Here is a 20,554-nt window from a genome sequence, read left to right as displayed (position 1 = left end):
TGTTATTCCTAGGATCTGTTGGAGTTTAGGAGTGACAGCCCCAAGTGCTCCTACCATCACTGGGACTACTTTGGCCTTTGCTCTCTACAGCCTCTCTATTGGTAGTTCTTCTTTCAGGCCCCAATATTTCTCCAGCTTCTCATACTGCTTCTCCCTAAAGTTGCTGTCACTTGGCAGCACCCTATGTCTATTACCACTGCTGTCTCCTGCTCGTCTAGTACTATTTATATTGTGATTTAATGCCCTGTCACATTATCACAAAAAAATCCTTCACTCAATTAAATTGATTGGAAATTATTTCTGAATGATTAAAAGGGCAAATGAACAAGGTTCATTTTAAATAAAAATGGCTAGATTAGCATATTTCCTCTGAATCCATCTTAATTAATAAATTGTTTGGGGCCGATTTCATTCTGCGTATCTTATCCAAGAGTAGAGGCAGCTACTACTGAAGTGAGTGCATTTTGATCTGATCCAGCAAATCTGAATTTTCTCTTTACTTTTAAAGAAAATAAATTTTCTGATAAAAAAATCACATACAACGATCGTGGTTTTAATGGAATACTTCTATAGTGAAATTTTGAACAATGAGCACAGTCCATAAAAAGGTGGGGTTGGGGCATTTCTAATTGCTTTCTTCTAAGAAGCAGTCTGATACAGGATAACACTATTTTTCAAATCACCAGAATACACTACACAAGTAGTCCTCAACTTACAATGGTTGTTTAAGCCGTAACAATACAAAGTGATGAGACTCGGAAAGGGTGCTTTACAACCCTGTAAAGAGCTCCATTCCTGCAGCCTACCAGAGCAGGTGTCTTCTACGCAAGAAGAGATGAACTTGTCCACTGAGGTGGAGAAATAGAGCTCAGATCCTGTCCAGCTTTGTTCCTGCAACCTGCTGGACCTTTGTTCTGTACATGGAGGGAAACTGAACCTGGCAGGCACCTCTCACTCCATAAGCTTAATGATACAGGAGATTGCTTAATGAGCACAACTGGAAATGTTGGGATTGTGGTCGTTGAGCAAAGCAGCCATGTGAGTGTCTTAATTATGGTTTCACTCAACAACTGAAATTCTGGTTCCAATTTCGGTTGTAAGTCAAGGACTACTTGTATTTGGATTCATTTTGAAACATGTAATGTCTCTGAACTAATATTTTGCTTGCAATCGATTGTCGCAGTTCATTGTGATTAAGAAGAAAACACATAGGTATTTAGAACATATTGCACATTGTTATGCAATATGAGGTTGTTCATGAACCAAAATGAATTACTTGCAGATCTGACAATGAAGTAGAAACACAGACTTTCCTATGTGCTGGAAAAATCCTATGCACCATTACTTATAAACAAGCAGTTAAATTTAGTGTGTTTTCTTCAAAGTAAATATGAATAGACAATTCCTAGGATCAAAGTTTCCTGTTTTTGTGAACTAATCATCACAACAGTTCAAGAATTCTTCTTTGTGGAGTTCAATTCATATGAAAGAAGAGTTCTTTCTGTGTTCTTCCTCTTCCTGCAGATGCCTTTCCTTCTTGAAAGATGTTATGGAAAATTGGGAATGTTTCTGAAGTAGAAGAGATCCATGAATAGCTGCAACATTGATTGCCCCTTTCCATTTCTCCAGTGTAGAATATCTCTTTATTACCCAATGCTATCTGCTTGCAAAATAGCTATTATAGATCCAGCCCATTAAGTTTCAATATTTTTGCTTATCTATGCAAGTTGCATACCAACATTCCAGCACAGAATGTTCTAATTCCAAAATTGGCTGTTCCAAAGCTAGAATGATCCATATAAGAACATTTTGCACATTCATATTTTCTGTTTAAACTGGTGAACCTTCAGCTTGCCCACATACTTCTATTTTGCAAGACCTATTTCAGAAATAATTAGATATAAATAATTATTGTCAGAGTTATTATTTTTACTAATCTGCACTGTGCATATTGTTCTCATGTCTCTTTAGATCAGAACTTAAAGAGGCTAGCAATTTCTTTTTAAAAAATTTAAAATACTGTAAGGCATTCATAATAGGTATTATGAAAACATTCAAAACAGAAAATGAAGTGATGTTCTTAGAAAATGTAAGGCACACAATCTGTATATATTCTAAAATATTCAAGTTTTATTTACAAGATATGTTTCAAACTTTTGGCATTTTAAATATAACTTTAAGTTGCCTATTCAATGAATATTTCACAATGACATTGTAACAAAGACCATAGCTATATGCAACATTATTGTTTAAAATGTTAGCTTTATATAGAAATGTAAGAGATGTTTGACTCATATTAATTTATAAATACTTATCTGACTCCTGTCAGAACATATCTGTGTTCAACTTCATTTAAAATGGGTTGTATTAACACATGTAAAACAATTACGTATAAATATGTGGAGAAATGTTTTTCAAGATTTTTAACTTATCATATGTCCTCTTGCTTCATAGAAAACTCATTCTAATTTGTTACAAATGAAACCTGTAACTGAAATAATAAAATTACTTTTATTTTAAATTAGACTAGTAAATTAATTTGAAATTGGTAGGCTAAGTAAAAAATTGAACTTCACAGCTACAGTAACCATTTTCTTCTATGGAAAATATCCCATCATCTTTTATTAATTCCTTGGATAAATACTTCAAGAGATAACTTCATTCTCTGAAAGATAATCAAAAACAAATATGAATCCTGTCCCCTAAAGCTGGCTGTAATTTTGTGAAGATAAGCAGGATAATTGCTTATAAACCACAGGCATTAAGTTGCAAGCTCAAGCATACTTATTAGTAAGCAGCATAGTTTAGGTCAGTAGGACTTACTTTCAAATAAGATACTTTTGAATTAAAATATAAATCCCAAAATCACACAATTATTTGAATCGTCTTAGGCTGCAATTCTGTAACATTATGTTGGGAGTAATTATTCTGTGGGACATCTGAGTAAACACATGCAGGACTGAGCTATGTTCACTAATGGGATACAAAGTTTTTGAGCAACAAATACAATAGGAAAAAAGTACATTCAATTGTCTAATTCTAAATTCTTCCACTCAAATGTGGCAACCATATTATTCTGTGTTGTTTTTTCCAAACCATAATCTATTATTCCAATTTTCCAAAGTTTCACGGAAAAGTCACCAAAGGTCTGAGATGACAACATTTGTCACTATGCTATTTAAACATTATATTTGGGGCTCAGGAATTCTCCTCCATACTGAAAGAGATGTCATGCAATCAAAGCTGGAATCTTTGAATCTGATTTCTCCTGGAAACAATTCAAACCTAATTTCAACTTTTTTGACTTTCCGAACTATCAGGAGCACTATAATTAATTCTTATCAAGTGTTCAGGAGCAGCAAAAATAAGTCTTAACAATTTACTCTAGTTAATTGGAAACGAATGAAATGAATTTACTTTCAATCATTTTCAAAGTCACGTTAGCTTCTCTATATCTTTCCTTCATTACACTTAACTGCCTAAACTCCATTCTGCTATCTACACTAGAATATGAACCCTTGATAATTATGCTGCCTCGATAGTGACAATTTTAATTCTTGCTAAATACCCCCAAATCCTGGGATAATCTCATTAAGCGAGGATTTGCACTTGAATTCTACATTTCTCCCAATTGTCCTTTTTATTTCTTATGATATGGAACGAATAATAAAAATATCTTAAGTATTATTAAAGGAATTTGCAGACAATTCAACAATCTTTTCTTTGTCAGCGCAGAGAAAGCAAAAAGCCAGTATTAGATAGGTGCGTATCAATAGATTTGCTAAACCCAAATGCTGACAAGGAAGAGAGTCAGAATGATTTTGGTTGCAGTTTATGAATCTTAGAGGAAATCTTTATTTCTAATTTAGCCAAGATCTCCCAGTGGATCATGCATTCCTGAAAACTTTTGTCCATGGTTCATAATGAAAACACACTTTGTTCCATGTCTTCAAATAAAAAAGGCATTATATTATATAGAATGCTGTGTATGCTTGCAATGAGCAAGTTCCGTAAGTATAAGTAAGTATGCTTAGTGTAAATTATGTGTTAATAAGACTGCAAAGTACAGTGATCAGAAAAGACAGAGAAACTTCAGGATGTTTTTTAGTCATTATCTAATTAGAGATGGGCAGAGGTTTAAGAGTCATTTCCTTCATAAGGAGAGCTTCAAGAGGCTACCAGATGGCGGAATGACAATGGAAAAGGCATGATCAATTTATTAGGTGTTGTGGTTTTTAAAAATACAATTTAAAATAACAAAATGGCCTAAATTTCATGGTGTAATGTCAGGCCCGAGATCTCCTATTTCGATTTCTATGGGAGAGGGGAAGGAGGAAAAAAAATCACCCTACTTAAAGTTGGCCATTTTGCTTCTGAAATCTGAAATCATAATCTGTTGATGAGGAGCTCCATGCAGCTCCACTGCCACCCAGTTTAAGGGGGGGGGAAGCACAACAGCTTCTACTGCTCATACACCTTGTATTAACAATGACAATAGATTAAACTGGAGCTACACAATTGCAAACTAATAAATACAATATGAAACCTAATCACATTTTCATTACTTTTGATTAGAACATTGGAAATTAATACATTCACCCCCTCAAATTAATTCTTGCACTCAGTCCAACTCATAATTTCCCATATTTTTTTAAAAAAAACCTGTTATAGCAGACATAATTTATTAAACTGTTTGCTAACAGCACAATTTGTAGGCCAAGAAATCAACAGATTTTGAATTAATCTAATCTTGCTTTACTCAGATGGTACTACTTTCTACTGAAATTCATGAGGCTTAGCTACATAGCACTTGCAGTGCAATGAATCTCTAACAGGTAGTTATTTTCGAGTTGGCAACTCATCCTATAATTTCCTACCATTGCTGACAATTTCTAATTTAGGATCTTCCTAAATCATAAAAAACATTAAGTGCCAAGCAACTGGATTCAATGAAACAAAAAAGTAGCTTAAGTCCAAATACTTAGTCTTAATTTCACTGAGCATCGGAGTGTAACATCTTCCATTCCACATGCAGAGTTTATTCCAATGGGGCAAGGCATGCATTGAAACCCAGCACTTTAAAGAGAGGAATAAAACACAGCTAGAGTCTGACTTCTAAAAAAATTATATCCAACTGGACGGATGCCTTGATTAAGGTCTTATCCATGCTTGATATGAGTTTTTTCCTGCATACTGCAACTATATTTCTACTTTCTAAATCACACTAAAAATACTTTGCTCAGTAGTGAGTTTTTCGATCCAAACATATTTCAGCATATGGCCCCTCCTGTTTTTAGCTACAAGCTATAGTTTCAAGTTGCTGTTCTGCCTCAGCAGCCATGGCAGCTGCCTGTAATTGTTCAGTTTCACTTTGGAGGGCACTGGCTGTGGTTACTTGCTTCCTTTCACTGTGCATATTGTTCTCATGTCTCTTTAAATCAGATGCTTTGGCAAATGCTTTAGTACAAGAGCTGCAGACAAAAGGTTTCTCCCCTCTATGTCTTCTTTCATGATCTTTCAGGTGGGACTTATGCTTAAAAGCTTTGTCACACATGTGACACGCAAATGGTCTTTCATTACTGTGAACCCTCTCGTGCTTTTTTAGGTCTGGTGCACGAATAAAAGACTTTCCACATACTTCACAGCTATATGGCTTGTAGCCTGTGTGGATCTTTAGATGCTCTTTCAAGTGGGCTTGAGTTGTGAAGCCTTTAGTGCACATTTCGCAAACAAAGGGCCTATCCGCTGTATGGAGCTTTTCATGTTTTCTCAATCGTGCTTCATCAGAAAATGTTTTGCCACATGCTGGACATGCAATTTGTTCCCTGTGACCATAAAGCAAATACTCAAATTTCATGTCTCCAGCTGCTGTTGTCCATGCTGGTGTCTGTTCATCCTTTACTTCACTTATGCCATCATTAAATGCTAGAGCCTGAGGAGTCTGTGATCCTAATTCTTTAGTTTCAGCAGACTCTATAGACTCTACTTCTTGACCATAGCAGTTCACTTTTCGAACCTCTTCACTCCCTAGCTCCTTCAGAATTGCTTCCTGAACTCTTAAGGTAGCAGTTGGCGATTTACCATCCTCTTGACTAGGAGGAGTTCCTTCCATTGTCATATCTGATGGACTATCATCATGATCACCAATTTCTTCAACCTCATCGTCTTGGTTATCATTAGACTCCCCAATTGGTCTATTTATTTTAAGACAATACTTATTCTTTGATTGTGAATTGTCTTCTGGGCTTGATACATCCCGTTTTTGAGAACAAAGTTTATCCAAAAATCTAATACCAAGAATCTGACCAGATGACATCATTAAATTGACGTCTTCTTTCTTAACCGAAATCTTGGCTGTGTACATATAATTGAGCACTTCCTCAAATATATCAGATCGAAGGAAATCTATTTCAATTACAGATGAGCTGTCAACTTCCAGTTTTTTGAAAAGTTTTTTAAAATAGGTACTACAAGCAGCTAGAACACACCTGTGTGCCCTGAATTTTACATCTTCTACAACAATAGCTATGTCACAAAATTCTCCTTCCAATCGTTGCTCATTTAATGTTTTCAGAAACACAGTTTTGTGATCGTCGTCATTATATTTAATGGTTTCAGACATACTGATGAAAAACTCCTAGAAAAAACAAAGTTATTTAAGTTACTCTAAGAAAATCAAGGTATTATTAAAAAAATATTCACATTTGAATGTATATTAAGCTGATGAACATTTTAAAGTAAATGAGAAAGCTTCAAAGGAGCTATGGATGCAAAGTGGATTACCCATTACTGTATACATTTCATGAGAAAAAGTGTATTTTTCTCTAATTAACTACAGATCTGAATAGAATAGAATAGAATAACAAAGTTGGAAGAGACTTGGAGGTATAGTCTAACCTCCTGCTTAGGCAGGAAACTGTATACCATTTCAGACAAATGGTTGTCCAATCTTATAAATAATATAAATATTACAGCCTTTGACCAGAGTTCTCTTTTATCAGGTTCAACCAGAATATATTATTCCTTCTTTCATCTGAGCTAAAGCAAAAAAAATCCCAAAACAAAACAAAACATATTTGAAAAAAACTAATACAGAGAGAAAAACTGTATTTAACCAGGAGATAAAGCAGAAACCATTAAGTAAAAGGAAAGCATATACACAAGACCAAGATTTCCCCTTTATTCCTCATAATTATTTATAATAACTAGAGAATAAAATGGTTTACTGAGACAAAAAAGGAAATGTAAACAAAGAATATACCATGAACAAGGAAAAATCTTTCCTTAGTATCTGAGCAATGTTTTGAAAGCAGATTCTTATCCTGGGCTCCCTGCACCTGAAAAAGAAAACAATAACAAATCTATGAAAAAAATTCACCCTCATAAATCCTGTGAGTTATGTTAGATCACTAGCTCAGGGTCACACAATACGTTTATGACTGGGAAGACTGGGCAGGAATTAGAATCCCTGGATCCAAAGCCTATTTCCCAAACTTAAGGTATCCCAAATGGTGGAAATGCTCCCACCAGATTTTTTGTACCATTGACAGTACATTTTTCAAAAAGCATTTTAACTGTAAAATGAGTTAAGTTTAATCTTTCTTCTGAAAGACGTGTCTGAGGCCTATAAGTTTTGGTTTTTAACAACAAAATAATAATGGGCAATTACAGGCCTATACATTGTCTGGAAACACAATGACCTACCCAGGAAAAGGACAAAGGTGTAGCAAGAAAGGAAACTTGAAAGACTCGCAACTTTTGTTGCTGGTTATGGTCCACATGATTGTTTTCTGAATGGAACCTCCTCTCCAGATTTCTTGTGGCTTCTCTAAATTTAACACCATCTTTTAGTGATTCTGTAGTGATTCATTTAATGGATGTGGCAAACTGGTAGAAAATACAACAGAAATTATCTTATGTTGAGTCGATATTCTTTCTATTATTGTACAACACTTTTATTCTAATTTTACTGATAGCCACCTAACAAAAGTTGATATATTGCACAGAGTTAGAAAATAAAAATTAATCACAGCACTTTTGCTAAAGCTGTGGTTTTAGATTCTATTTATTTCACAGTTTCAAAGCAAGTTATTTATTTCTCTGTGCTAATGCTACTTAGTGTCATTAGCACAGGGGTCATCTTGGGCAGATATTTTCCCTCATAAATACTTTGAATATCTTTTCATTGTATTTTCTCCCAAAATGCAAAATAAACATCTCCCTTACTGCTCCAGGTGATGTTATCCACAGCACTTTAATCTGTTGTGGAGGACTGTCAGCAATTGGAAATTCCTTTTGAATTAGAAAAATAAGTGCATTTTTTATTACCAATTAGACACAGGTGCTTGCAATCATCCACACATTTGTCTAAAGCAAGAAACTGATCAACAGTGTGATCTCACAAAGGGACTGAAAGTTGCTCAGTTTTTCAACATTTTTTACCAAACACTTTTCTTCGATGAATTTAATTGCCTCCAAAGCTTTTTTTCCTTTAAGAGTTTAGGATTGGCCTATTCATATTAGCACAATAGTTAACCAATAGCCAGGCCTATAAAAGTCATAAAGTAGGATCCTGGTTAACAGAAAGCTATGTTTGGCACTTTTTGCATTCACATTTTTGCTCTTTCCTACATACTCCAGAATTTCTCATCTAAAAGTATTGATCCTAGCTTATCTGATAATCCAATTACTATTATTCTAAATTAGGATTTGTAAATCAAGAACCATCCTGGTTCACATATACAAGTTTCCTATTCAGACATCCAGTATAAAACAGTGGTTGCTATTATGAGCAAGAATTGACTAAAATTCATGTACAGACATGCAGTTTACTCTATAAATAAATCTGGACTATAATAATGGATTGAAAACCAACTGGTTCAATGCTGTATTTTTTTGCTGGGGGGGGAGAGAACCAGTTCTCTGATTTCACTTTTGCTTGGAGCAGTGAACAAGCTTCAGAATATGCAAAACAACTAAAGAACATAAAAGGGCATACAATGATATGCTATTTTTCTTTACTGGAAGTTGAGTCAGATACTTTTTTGTGCCTTTAGTGCATACAAAAAGGATTCTATGCTCACAGAGATTCATCATGAGAGATAAAATCTTGATTGGGCCTCTAGTCACTCAAGAATTCATGAAGACTGTACAATATGCAGGTCCTTTTATTGTGCATTCTGAATGCCTAGACAGAATGTTACCACTGAATGTTCTGGAAACAGAGAATGCCATGCATAACATTTTCTTTAATTTTAGGGGACATATGAATTCTATCATCCTTTAGCTAACTTCTTGATAAATCTAGAAGGTACATGGGGATTTCCTCAATAATTAATATTTTGTTTTCTAACTCACCTTAGAATTAAAAGAAAAAGATGATTCGGAATTTTATGCGGTTTGGGAAAATTGGTATAATTGGATAGACAATAGAAATAAAAATTGGAAATATACATAAGGTTATTGTGTAAATTAGGTTATTGTGGGTTAGATCGAATGTACATAGTGTATATATTGTATAGAATGTAGATCCATAGTATATAAAAATGACAGTCTGCTGAATATGTACTATATTAAAAAAGATTAAAATAATAATAATAATAATAATATTTTGTTTTCTAAAACAGTGTTAGGAAGTATTATTTTCTAAACTGTCTTTCCTGATAACAAATTCACCATGGAAACAGATAATCCAGAGATTTATTTTTTTTTAATTTGTGAAGCCAAAAGAACTAAACTAAGAATAATAGAACAATTCTATGCATATATCAATCAAAAAGCAAGTCCTAAAGCTTATTGTAAGATAAAATTGGAATTACGTTTCAACACTGAATTCCAAAACATTATCTTCTCAGAACACATTAAATATATTCGACTTTATGGATGACTCCTGAAATTTGCTAATTAGCTTTCGGATCCGATCTAAGTTAACAGTGATGTTTTTAAAGAAAGCTTTTCTTGTAACGACTAGTATAAGCACTAATAAAACGAACGAACAAAATCTCTTGACATAAATGGTCTGAAGTCTTATGGGGAAATCAAAACGACTACCACCAAAACGACACCAATTTCCAAGTCAGTTTTTTTTTTTTTTCATACTGAGCCTATGGCGATCTTTCGCTATATGTAGAAAAGAGCATGGAATTCTAACGTGCACGTTTTGTAGGGGGGGAAAAAAAAAGTAACACTGGCGGCTCCGTGCGAGTAACCATGTAAGAAACGTGCACGGTCGGTGCATGCGTGCTAGTGCCCGTGCAAAAGGCCTTACGACTGTGCCCCGCTGAGACGGGGCTGCAGCTAAGCGAAGTGCACACAGATCCCTCACGCGCGACTCCCCCATCCCCTCCCTTCACCGAGGAGGCGGAGTTCAGGAAGGCCCGCGCGCGCGGGAGCGAAGAAAAAAAAAAAACAGCCTTCCATTCCACCCCCCTCCCCCAGCCGCTAAATCCCGCGGAAGAGCTCGCTCCCTCGCTCGCGCTCCCCAGCGTTAACGAATGGGCGGCGCTGCCGGACTGCAAGCATTCATTTACCGCGGAGCGAGCCTTTGCCTGCCGCCGCGCTGCACGGGACTGCGCCATCTCCGGCATCCTCCTGCTCCGGTAAAGGAGACGGCGGCGGTTCCAGTAGCGCCGAGGCAGCCTTCCAGGCCCGAGACCCAACGGCGCGCGCAGGAAGAGCAGCGAGGGGCGGCGCGCGACGGAACCTCTCCAGTGCACCTCCCCGCCTCCCTCCGGGTTCTGCTGCAGCAGTCGAGCCTCGAGTGCGCGCGCAGATGCTCGTCCGACTTACCTGCCGGGCTGCGCTTCGCGCGGAGGCTCCGGGAAGCGGGGGGAGGTTGGGTTATGGTGGCGGGAGTGCTTGGTCCGAGCAAGGATTTGGGGATGGGGGGGACGTAGGGGGAATGGCGCGCGTCTCCAGCCGTTACCGCCGCTTCCTGCACGAGCATTCAGTTTTCCTGCGCGCGCACGCGCGAGGCGCGCCGGAGGCGGGAACGTGCATGCGCGATGCGAGCAGGGCGCGCCCCCCGCGGGGAAAGGGCGGGCACTGCGGGGATCTTTCTAAAGAGGCGAAGGAGCTCGGCGGCGGCGGCGACGTCGGCTGTTGGAAGGGGAGGAGGAGGAAGGCGCGCCTGCATTGCTCTGCCGCTCTTCCCGGGCTCGCGCGTCCTCGGCTGAAGCCGCTTCTGGCTCTTGGTCGCTGCGGTCGGGGCCGCGCGCGAGATGGAAGCGGTCGGCAGGACTGTGGATTCCGGATTAGCTGCTTTCGTTCTGCTGCCGCGGAAGGAGGCATCTCCTTGGCTCGTCTTTCCACGCATTAAATTACTTGCCGAGAAAGAATTTCTTTCTGACGGACGCTTAGATCCCAATTACGTATCAGTTACATTTTACGAATAATAAAAAAAAATGAAAAGGGACAGTTTCCACCTTCCTTCAAGCTGCGCGTGCTGTTCCGTGTCGTTGCTAATTTGAAGGACCGGAATATTCCATTTCCACGCTGGGAACAAAAATAATGGGAAATGCTGAGGCTGAAATAGTGACTGTCCTGCCCATAATATTTTTATTTTTTATTTATTAAATTTATTTTTTTATTTATTAAATCCCCCCCCCCCATTTATTTCTTTATCCCCCCCCACATTCCCTCTCCCGGTTGAGGTAAGAGGTTCTCCACCCAAGATGGGGCCGGCGCTGAGAAGATGGGTCTGGGACAGAGGCTTTCTAGTGAAAAGAGCCATGTTCGGCCAATAGGTTTGCTTGCTGATGGCTAACTTTGCTATCCAGGGTTCTGGCTCTCCGTGACACCCTGATTCATAAACTGATATTGGCGGGGGAGGGGGGGTTCTGATTAAAGGAAAGAAGGCGAGGAACTGTGTCCCTTCTCAAACAGGCATTGTCACTACTGCCCTGGCTGACAGGTGCTTGAGGTCTTTATACATTATTTTTTTAATATATAATAATAATAATAATGATAATGATAATGATAAAGTTGGAAGGGACCTCGGAGGTCATCTAGTCCAACCTCCTGCTCAGGCAGGAAACCCTATATCATTTCGGACAAATGGCTGTCCAGTCTCTTCTTAAAAACTTCCAGTGTTGGAGCATTCACCGCTTCTGGAGGCAGGTTGTTCCACTGGTTAATTGTTCTCACTGTCAGGAAGTTTCTCCTTAGTTCTAGGTTGCTTCTCTCCTTGATTAGTTTCCATCCATTGCTTCTTGTCCTACCTTCAGGCGCTTTGAATTTATATTGATTAATTATAGTCATGGTTTAGTCAAATAGTTTACATTAAGCCATTCTGGGAAAATTATTATCCTAGAAGTGATTATAAACAGGGCTTTTTTTTTGTCATAGAACACCCAGAACGGAGTTCCGGCACCTTTTTGGGATGGAACCTTGTAGGGTAGGCAAGGTGGGTTGTATGACATGTGTGAGTTCCGGCACTTTTTTTTTTTTTTTAACAAAAAAAGCACTGATTATAAATAACTAAAGATAATGAGTTGACGAATGAAGGCGAATATACTCGTCCCAGGATAATGTTGCAGGATCCAATCTGGGTCAGTCACTGGTATCAGAGATTTTGTCTTCCAAGCTTTCGGACTTGTATTGGAGCCCATCTTCAGGGCACTTCTCTCTAGCAGGGTGTGTGCTCTTCTCTGTGTGGTATTTATAGTGCCTGTTGTAAGTGGCTTTTTAGATGTTGATTGGGGTGTGTTGATGGCTGGCTTTTAAGTCATTAGCTGTCATTTGCTGCCTTCTAAGTGCTTGATAGTACTAGTAAATCAGTATTCTGGTTGAATGACGAGGGACCTGTTTCCCAGGCTTCAATCACTTCCCTGGCTGTTTTTGTGTCTGCTCTTCCAACAATCTTAGTAGCTGCAAAAGTAAATATGTGTCCTTGTTCACTGCAGTGTGAGGCTACCAATGAGTTCTGGTCTCCTCATCTTACCGCTCGCTTGTGTTCTTGCAAACTGGTGGTTAGCTTCCTCCCTGTCTGACCTATATAGTCACAGGGGCAATCCATGCAGAGGATTTGGTAGATTACATTGGAAATATATCTCACCTAAGGGCTATCTTTGCAATGCATAATTTGTCTTCCTATGGTAGCCTCTGGGCAGTGTGCGATGCCCACTTGCAGATCTCGGAAGCTGTGTTCTACAGCTTCTGAAATGCTTTGATGTATGGCAGTGTGTGTTTTGTGACTGGTCTTGTATTTTGTTTCTTTCTTTCCCCACTGTGTTTATTTATTTATTTATTTATTTCATTTATACCCCGCCCTTCTCCCGGAGGACTCAGGGCGGCTTACAGCCAGTTTAAAACAATCCCACATAATACCAAATACAAATCTAAAATAATTAAAAATAAATATTTGAATTGGCCGCTCTATTAAAATTTTGTTAAAACCAATTAAAATACCCCCTAGGCCAGTCCTGCCTGCTGAAACATGAATTGACCACAGAAGTTTGGTTTATCTGATACAATTATGTTAAACTAAACTGTGTTTAGTTTGCAGTTCAATATGTCATGCAAAATTTGTTTAGAAAGTTGTGCAAAATTAATTCTATGAGGCTATCTTTAATTAATTCTATGACGCAAACACATAAAATTGGTAACAGTTGACTGAAATCTTATCAGTCATGGCTTTATTTTTCTGTCAGTGATTCTCTTGCACAAAAGAAAAATAAAGTGTAAGTAATATATGAAAGCCAGTGTGGTATAGTGATTAAGGCATTAGGCTGGAAACTGGGGGAACTGTTCTAATCTCACATAGGCACAAAGCCAGTGGGATGATCATGGACTAATCACTTTCTCTCTGTCATATGAAACAGGCAATGGCTCTTCTGAAAGTTCTTGCCAAAAAAACTGAAGGACTTCTACGACATTCTCCCAGAATCAGACACAATTGAACAGGAGAAAAAAAACAAGATATAATACCTAAAAATAAGATTAGGTGTAATATCCTAAGTAAGATTTCTAAACCTAAAATGAAAAGAAAGAATTTGTACAACTCTCTTGCCCATATCAATATGGCTGTCCAGCTTCCTCTTCATTTGGACAGGATGCATCTAATCCTGGAGATTTAAGTTAATCATGGGCAGCAGGTATATGTTTTTTCATATGGCCGAGCTGCAGTCCTACTCCTTCAAGCAGCATTTTATGGTACTGAACAAAAGAATGCAAAAAGTAGTCTCATCTTTATTCATTGCTACCCTTCTGCACTTTTCCTGTGCTGTAGCATATATTATATATTTTCTTTTCCTCTTTGTTGTTTTTAGCATCCTTTGTTGAACTTTAGTTTTCATGACACTCTCTCCAAATCTAGAGAATCCTGCATTCTTTCTTTGGTGAACTATCCCACTTTTCATCTCATTCATATGTTGAGCATTTCATTTAAGAATTTTGTGTAGCCAGATTGGCTTCTGCTGTATACCATTTTTTCCATTGGATAATTTGCCATTGAACTTTTAGTATCTCATTTTTAAATTAAATCCTACCCATCTTAGATTTCTCTTCCCATTACCTACCACTGCCATGGAATCATTGCTTTAAATGAAGTCCAAAGTTCAACGGTACTCAGCTTTGGATTCCCTATCAAGAAATCCAGCTGTATATACACAGCTTCCTCCATAGTTCCCTCTATTTCTGTTTCATCTACTGTCCTTACTGGTTAAAATCAAATTAAGGATAGCTGATGGAGAAAATTCTCAACAAGAAAGGGCAGGAAGTTTATTTAAATTATTTAAAATTTCTGATCATTACTAACTCCTGTATTTTTGACATATTTGTAGTTTGCTTTTGGAAAACATTCACATTTTTTATCAAAAGCAGATGTTAGCAATAATACTAGTGTTATTTTAACCCAGATGCTTTCAAAAGCATTATTCTTTGAGTTTCTTCACTGATCTGGATATTGCAATCCATGTTTTCTCTATTGTGTACCTTGGGAATTCTGTTAGATCTTTGTCACCACAGCTGTGACTACAGTAATCAACACTCTAGATTATCATAAGTTACTTTATTAGTTTTTACCAAAATATGATCTGGGTATTGGGAATGTAATTGTATCAACTATATAGGTCAGTGGTGGCGAACCTATGGCACGGGTGCCAGAGGCGGCACTCGGAGCCCTTTCTGTGGGCACACGTGCCGCTGCCCCAGCCTCGCCTCCCCCCGCAACCCCCTTTCCAGCAGCCCCCCTGAAGGAGAGTCGCCCCCAAGCGTGGCCCACACGGAGCAGCACAGCCAAGGACATGGCAGCCAGGCAGCGTAGACAAGACTCTGCCCTCACACCCCATCATGCAGTTGATGCTGCGGGGCGCGGGCAGAGGGCGTGACCACCGTAGCACTGCTGGGCTGCCTGGGCGATCTGCGGTGGGCCCTGGAGGCGGTGAGTGGGGGATGGGGGAGTGCGGGCAGGCGAAGTGGGGGATGGGGGACAGAGTGGGGGCAGGGCAGGGGGTGGAGCAGGGGCAGGGCCAGTTTTTGGGCACTCGGTCTCTAAAAGGTTTGCCATCACTGATATAGGTTATTTCTGAGTACTGAGGGTTTTGACAGGAATTCTAGTCATACCAACATGACTGTTTCATATAATTTTCAGAATTCATGAACCTACAGGGTTTAATTTAATATCTATATTCTCTTCAGAGAAAAAAAATACAAATTTGAATCCTCAGGGAACACAATCAGGTGATACTGTTGACCTGCTGGAAAATCAACATTCTAGAAGTGCAAATAATTAAGAATGTCTATGGAGATTCTCAGTCATCCAGGTCATGGTTTTCCCAAAGGTGCTTTTCAAAAGGTAACTGGACTTTCTTCGTTTTTTTTCTTGAAAATGTTTTGCTACTCAATCAAGAAGCTTCTTCAGTTATGACTGAATGGTGGGGAATGGGAAGATATAGAAGAATATAAATCCTCCCATTCCCCACCATTCAATCAGAACTGATGAAGCTTCTTGAATGAGAAGAGAAACATCTTCAAGGAAAAAACAAAGTCCAGTTGCCTTTTGAAAAAACATGTTTGGGACAATCTCTGGAATTCTGGTAGAAACCATGTACGAAAACTTTTTTGGGGGGCCACTATTGTCTAGAGCAGTGATGGCAAACCTTTTAGAGACCGAGTGTCCAAACTGCAACCCAAAACCCACTTATGTATTGTCGGGTGCCGGGTGGGCGTGGACCACTGGGTGGGCATGGCTGCGGTGGTAACGGCAGACTGGGTGGGACTAAAAAATTCAATCAATCAATCCCAACTTTGTGAGATCTTTTTTTTCCCACGAGAAGTTGAAATTGGTTGATTGATTGAACTTTTTTTTTTTTTTGCACATGGCAGCGGAGGCCTAAAATGAAGGTTTTATAAAACCCAGCCCAGCTGAAGGCCTAGGACTGGGGTGATGCCACGTGTGCCCTGCATGCCATAGGTTCGCCACCACGGGTCTAAGAGTGCTTGCCAGCAAACAAAAAGGCATTCAGATGTATAATGTGCAACTATATATGGGATTTGTGCAATGAAAACAATTCTTTCTGTAAGGCAGAATTTTTTTTCCATAGGTTGCCGGGTCTTCCTTGCTATAGCATCTATGTGTTTACATATTCAGTAATTCTACCAAATTCCCCTTTAACAATGGCACTGTCATCTTTTTATCTTAATGAAGCACAACTGAAGTTGATTTTTCTGAAATTAGGATTCCTCTATAAATATTACACCCTGTATACTGCTATGTATAATGACTTCAAACAAGGTTGATCTTGTTTTAGTTACTTTGTATGGTGTGGACTCTATACCAACAAAAAACAGACAAAATGCAATTGTTGCAAATAGGCAATAACTTTTTATTTTTTTCTTCCACAGTATTTGCAACCCTTCCAACAAAAAGCAAATTCACCAACACTGAATTGTCATTCTGCATTTTATGCTTATTCTAGTAGAGAAAACCATTTGGTTTTTCTAAACCAGTTAATTTGCTTTTCCTAGCATTCTTATCATGTTCATCCCTTTGAAGGAAAGTGTTCCATATATAGTACAGCAGTTGGATACATTTTAAGTGTTTATGTTCATTATAGCATATTTCTTAATCATGTAGTTAGAATTATAGTCTTTCAGTATATCTGTTGCAACACTTAACAGTCATAACGATACTGTTTCTTGCCTTGCAAAATTACTAATGTGGCTATAACTTTATTATATGAACCATGATTTCTAGTTTCTGGAAAGACCAATCTTGGATATGCATTTTGCTGGTATAATTTAGCAATTAACTGCTCCAGTCACTTCAAGGTAGCCTTTCTTCAGCATATTTTAAATTAAATAAAGCTTGTTATATGGGTTGAGTGTTCCAGGTACAAAACAAATTTCAGGATTTTGTTCTGAATATGAAAACATCCTTGCCTGTTTCAAGCAGTAGCAATCAATCTTCCAATTCTCCCAAGTACTGTAATTGGACTAGTTTGGAGTATTTGATTGAACTATTTTTCATCCTTGTTTCAGCTTAACCAGAGTGCATGTGTACTTCACATCTCGTAACATTATCACTTATATAATCAAAAAACAACACCAAACCCTTTCATTCTTTAACCTAGCCTTCAGCCACTCCTTAGGGCCAAGCAAAAATATCAGGAAAGAACAAATTGATCCTACAGAAACTACCCTGAGGTATTCAGAAAGTCAAGACTTTTATTTTTTATTTTTTTTAAAAATGAAACTTTTAAGAATTAAACAATTTAGATATTGAATGGAATATTAGGTTATTGATCTGTTTCCCCTACATTTGGCTGACCAAACTAGATTTTATTTACACAAATAGAAAAGACCTCTCCTTTTGTGAATCTGTTACTAACTAATGGTTATCTGAATACTTTTTTTCAACTTAATGTGTTCTATGAAGACTTTTATTGTTTTAAAATTGTTTAAAAATTTTAGTGCTTAGGCCTATTTTTTCAATTTGAGTTTTAGCAGTATACAACATGAACTACCACTATTACTGAGGCCTTGAAGAGAGAAATAAGGGACTGCAGCTATATTGACGTTCCTTGAAATGTTTTTTAAAGAGTTTTTGTTCTTAGAATGGAAGGAATATTTCAACACTCAGACACAAAGCTTCAGGTAGAGCTCCTTTATTCCAAATTCAAAAGACAACACCTTTATTATTTGAAAAACACTTTTTTTCTCTTTATCAAAGTCCTTATTTTATTATGGCAATACTAATAACAAAGATCCTGGTGTATATTTGGGTACTTTATTTCAATATACTACAAGTAGATTAGGATAAAGAGATTGATTTTTGATTGTGGAAAATAAGATGACTGTGCTGCAAAGAGTGAACATCATGCACAAATATGAAGCCCAAAGCAAGAAAAAATTAAAAATGATTAGATGAGCATTGAACCCAAAATTATAATAGTATGTCGGGTAGGATAACTCCTAGTATCTTCAAAGAGGGATATTTATGGGTTTATAGCAATAATTTTAATAAAACACAATTATTTGCTTGTTTACTTACAAGTACAGCGAAACCTTAATTTATAATACTTTGACTAAATAAGCTTTGGACACAATAGAGTAAACTCCAATACAAATTGTTTAATTTAAATAACATCCAAATGACTTATTCTTTGATTTAAAGGCTTTTGAGAATAATGGATACTCTCAAATCTATTAAAATGGGCTTTTCTTGTGAATTGTGTTAAGTAGAATTTGATCCTTTGTAAAATGTTTACAATTATGTCATTAAATATATATAGCTAGATCTTTAAAAATGACATATTGAAACTTTTGGAGAATGTGCGGAATGAACTAAGTATCAATTATTTTTTTTACTAATTTTAAAGACATGAGTAATCCATGTATTATGAAAAATAACTATTAAAAGTTTCAGCAGTAGCAATAGCACTTAGATCAGGGGTCTTAAAACTTGCCCCTTTTATGACTTATGGACGTCAACTCCCAGAATTCCTCAGCCAGACATGCTGGTTGAGGAATTCTGGGAGTTGAAGTCCACAAGTCATAAAAGGGACAAGTTTGAAGACCCCTGACTTAGACTTATATACTGCCCATAGTGTTTTACAGCTCTCTCTGGGCCGTTTACAGTATCAGCATATTGCGCCCAACAGTTTATGACAAGGGTATCAAACTCGCAACATTACATGACGTGTCGTGACTTTTTTTCCATTGCCGGCAATGGAGTGGGCGTGGTTTCGGCATGAAGCATCCGGCCTGTGGACTGGCAGTTTGACACCCCTGGTCTATGAATTCTCATTTTACTGTCTTTGGAAGAATGGAAGGCTAAGTCAACTTTGAGCCCTCCGTCAGGATTGAACTCCAGGCTGTGGGCAGTGTTTGCCTGCAATACTGCATTATAACCACTGTGCCACCGGGACTCTTGAAAAATATCACATTTAACCAAACCAAAGTTGTTTGAGGTAAAGTAAAGTAAATACAAAATAGTAACAGAACAAATTCCAATATATTAAGTATCATGAACATGGCCAAAACTACTAACATGCCAAATGGAAGCACATTTTAACTTGACTTGGTAAGCTCTATGAAGATATGCCAATTTTCTGAATGGTAAAAATACCCACAATGTTTATAACAGTCTGGCCTTTTTAAAATCACTTCTTCAGATTATTACAGCAATGCACCTACAGTGGTTACTTTTAAGGCTGAAGCTATTAAGATAAGCACCTGAGTGGTTCTCTGAGGGGAATATAATTATATATCTCCCACTATCAAGGCTAAGAAGAGAATGGCCTCATTTCCATTAATACAAACAGAAGGGGCCTAGAATTTAAACTCTGGAGAAAATAGATACTATAATTATGGTTCGTTTTTGTGTTCTGCAATGCACTGATCTTTTGACTATATGGCTTTGATTGTACTTACAATAAAGCAACTTATCTGTCATAATTGAAAGCTTCTAGAGTAAGAATATAGTGTGAGTGAAAGGTTATGATTTATAGCCACTAAAATTCTTTTCATTTGTTTTTTAATAATATAATAGGTGGGAGGCACTGAATATATAAACTGGACATGTGGCTCCATACATGCAAAAGACTCTATATGTTTTCTCTATAGATTCTCTCTTTTTTATTTCAAAATACTTATCCTATTCTATTCTAAATAGCCTTGAGCTGAATAGCATGTATACTGTTATTATTGACAAAAATAACATTTTAGATACTCCATTATTTCAAAGCCTATTAAATGAAGTTTATTACATCTTCTCTTCAGTGAAAGGTATCATGCCTGAATTGTGAATGAGCAACTAAATTCAAACATCAAAGGCACAGTACTTCAGCATTTCACTGGTTGATCACAAAACACATATTGAATTCTTCCAATATAGCATTTGGAGCATTCTGGCTAGATTTAGAAAATAAAATACAAAACTATTTTTTAAAGCTAATGCTCAAAAATATTTAGTTAATCATGGTCCTTATTAAACTTACATGAAACACATTACATAGATTTATAATACAGAAGAAATCAAAGGGAAGTTATATGTACAAAATTGAACAGACAAAATTAGTTTTTACAATTTCCTTCAGTTTTCCTTGCCCTTCTA

The 20,554-nt window shown here is 37.4% G+C and overlaps 1 protein-coding gene across 2 annotated transcripts; it reads right to left on the bottom strand.

Annotated features, from left to right (window-relative positions):
* Positions 1 to 4,444: 4,444 nt before the first annotated feature.
* ZBTB14 (zinc finger and BTB domain containing 14) lies at positions 4,445 to 10,642 on the bottom strand. Of its 2 annotated transcripts, none has more exons than XM_015819005.1 (3): positions 10,530 to 10,642; positions 7,262 to 7,337; positions 4,445 to 6,637 (listed from the first exon to the last, which is right to left on the bottom strand). In XM_015819005.1, exons 2-3 carry the CDS (start codon positions 7,262 to 7,264, stop codon positions 5,294 to 5,296), a joined length of 1,347 nt encoding a protein of 448 aa, XP_015674491.1. In that variant the 5' UTR covers positions 7,265 to 7,337; positions 10,530 to 10,642; the 3' UTR covers positions 4,445 to 5,293. The 2 variants fall into 2 exon arrangements, with proteins under 2 accessions (XP_015674491.1, XP_015674490.1); XM_015819004.1 differs by lacking the exon at positions 10,530 to 10,642 and adding an exon at positions 7,705 to 7,862.
* Between the last annotated feature and the right edge of the window lie 9,912 nt (positions 10,643 to 20,554).

Source organism: Protobothrops mucrosquamatus, unplaced genomic scaffold (genome assembly GCF_001527695.2).
Source record: "Protobothrops mucrosquamatus isolate PMUCROS unplaced genomic scaffold, P.Mucros_1.0 scaffold842, whole genome shotgun sequence".
NCBI classification, from domain to species: domain Eukaryota; kingdom Metazoa; phylum Chordata; class Lepidosauria; order Squamata; family Viperidae; genus Protobothrops; species Protobothrops mucrosquamatus.
The sequence above is the reverse complement of the archived record's forward strand: the minus strand, read 5'-3'. Positions and strand labels throughout refer to the sequence as shown.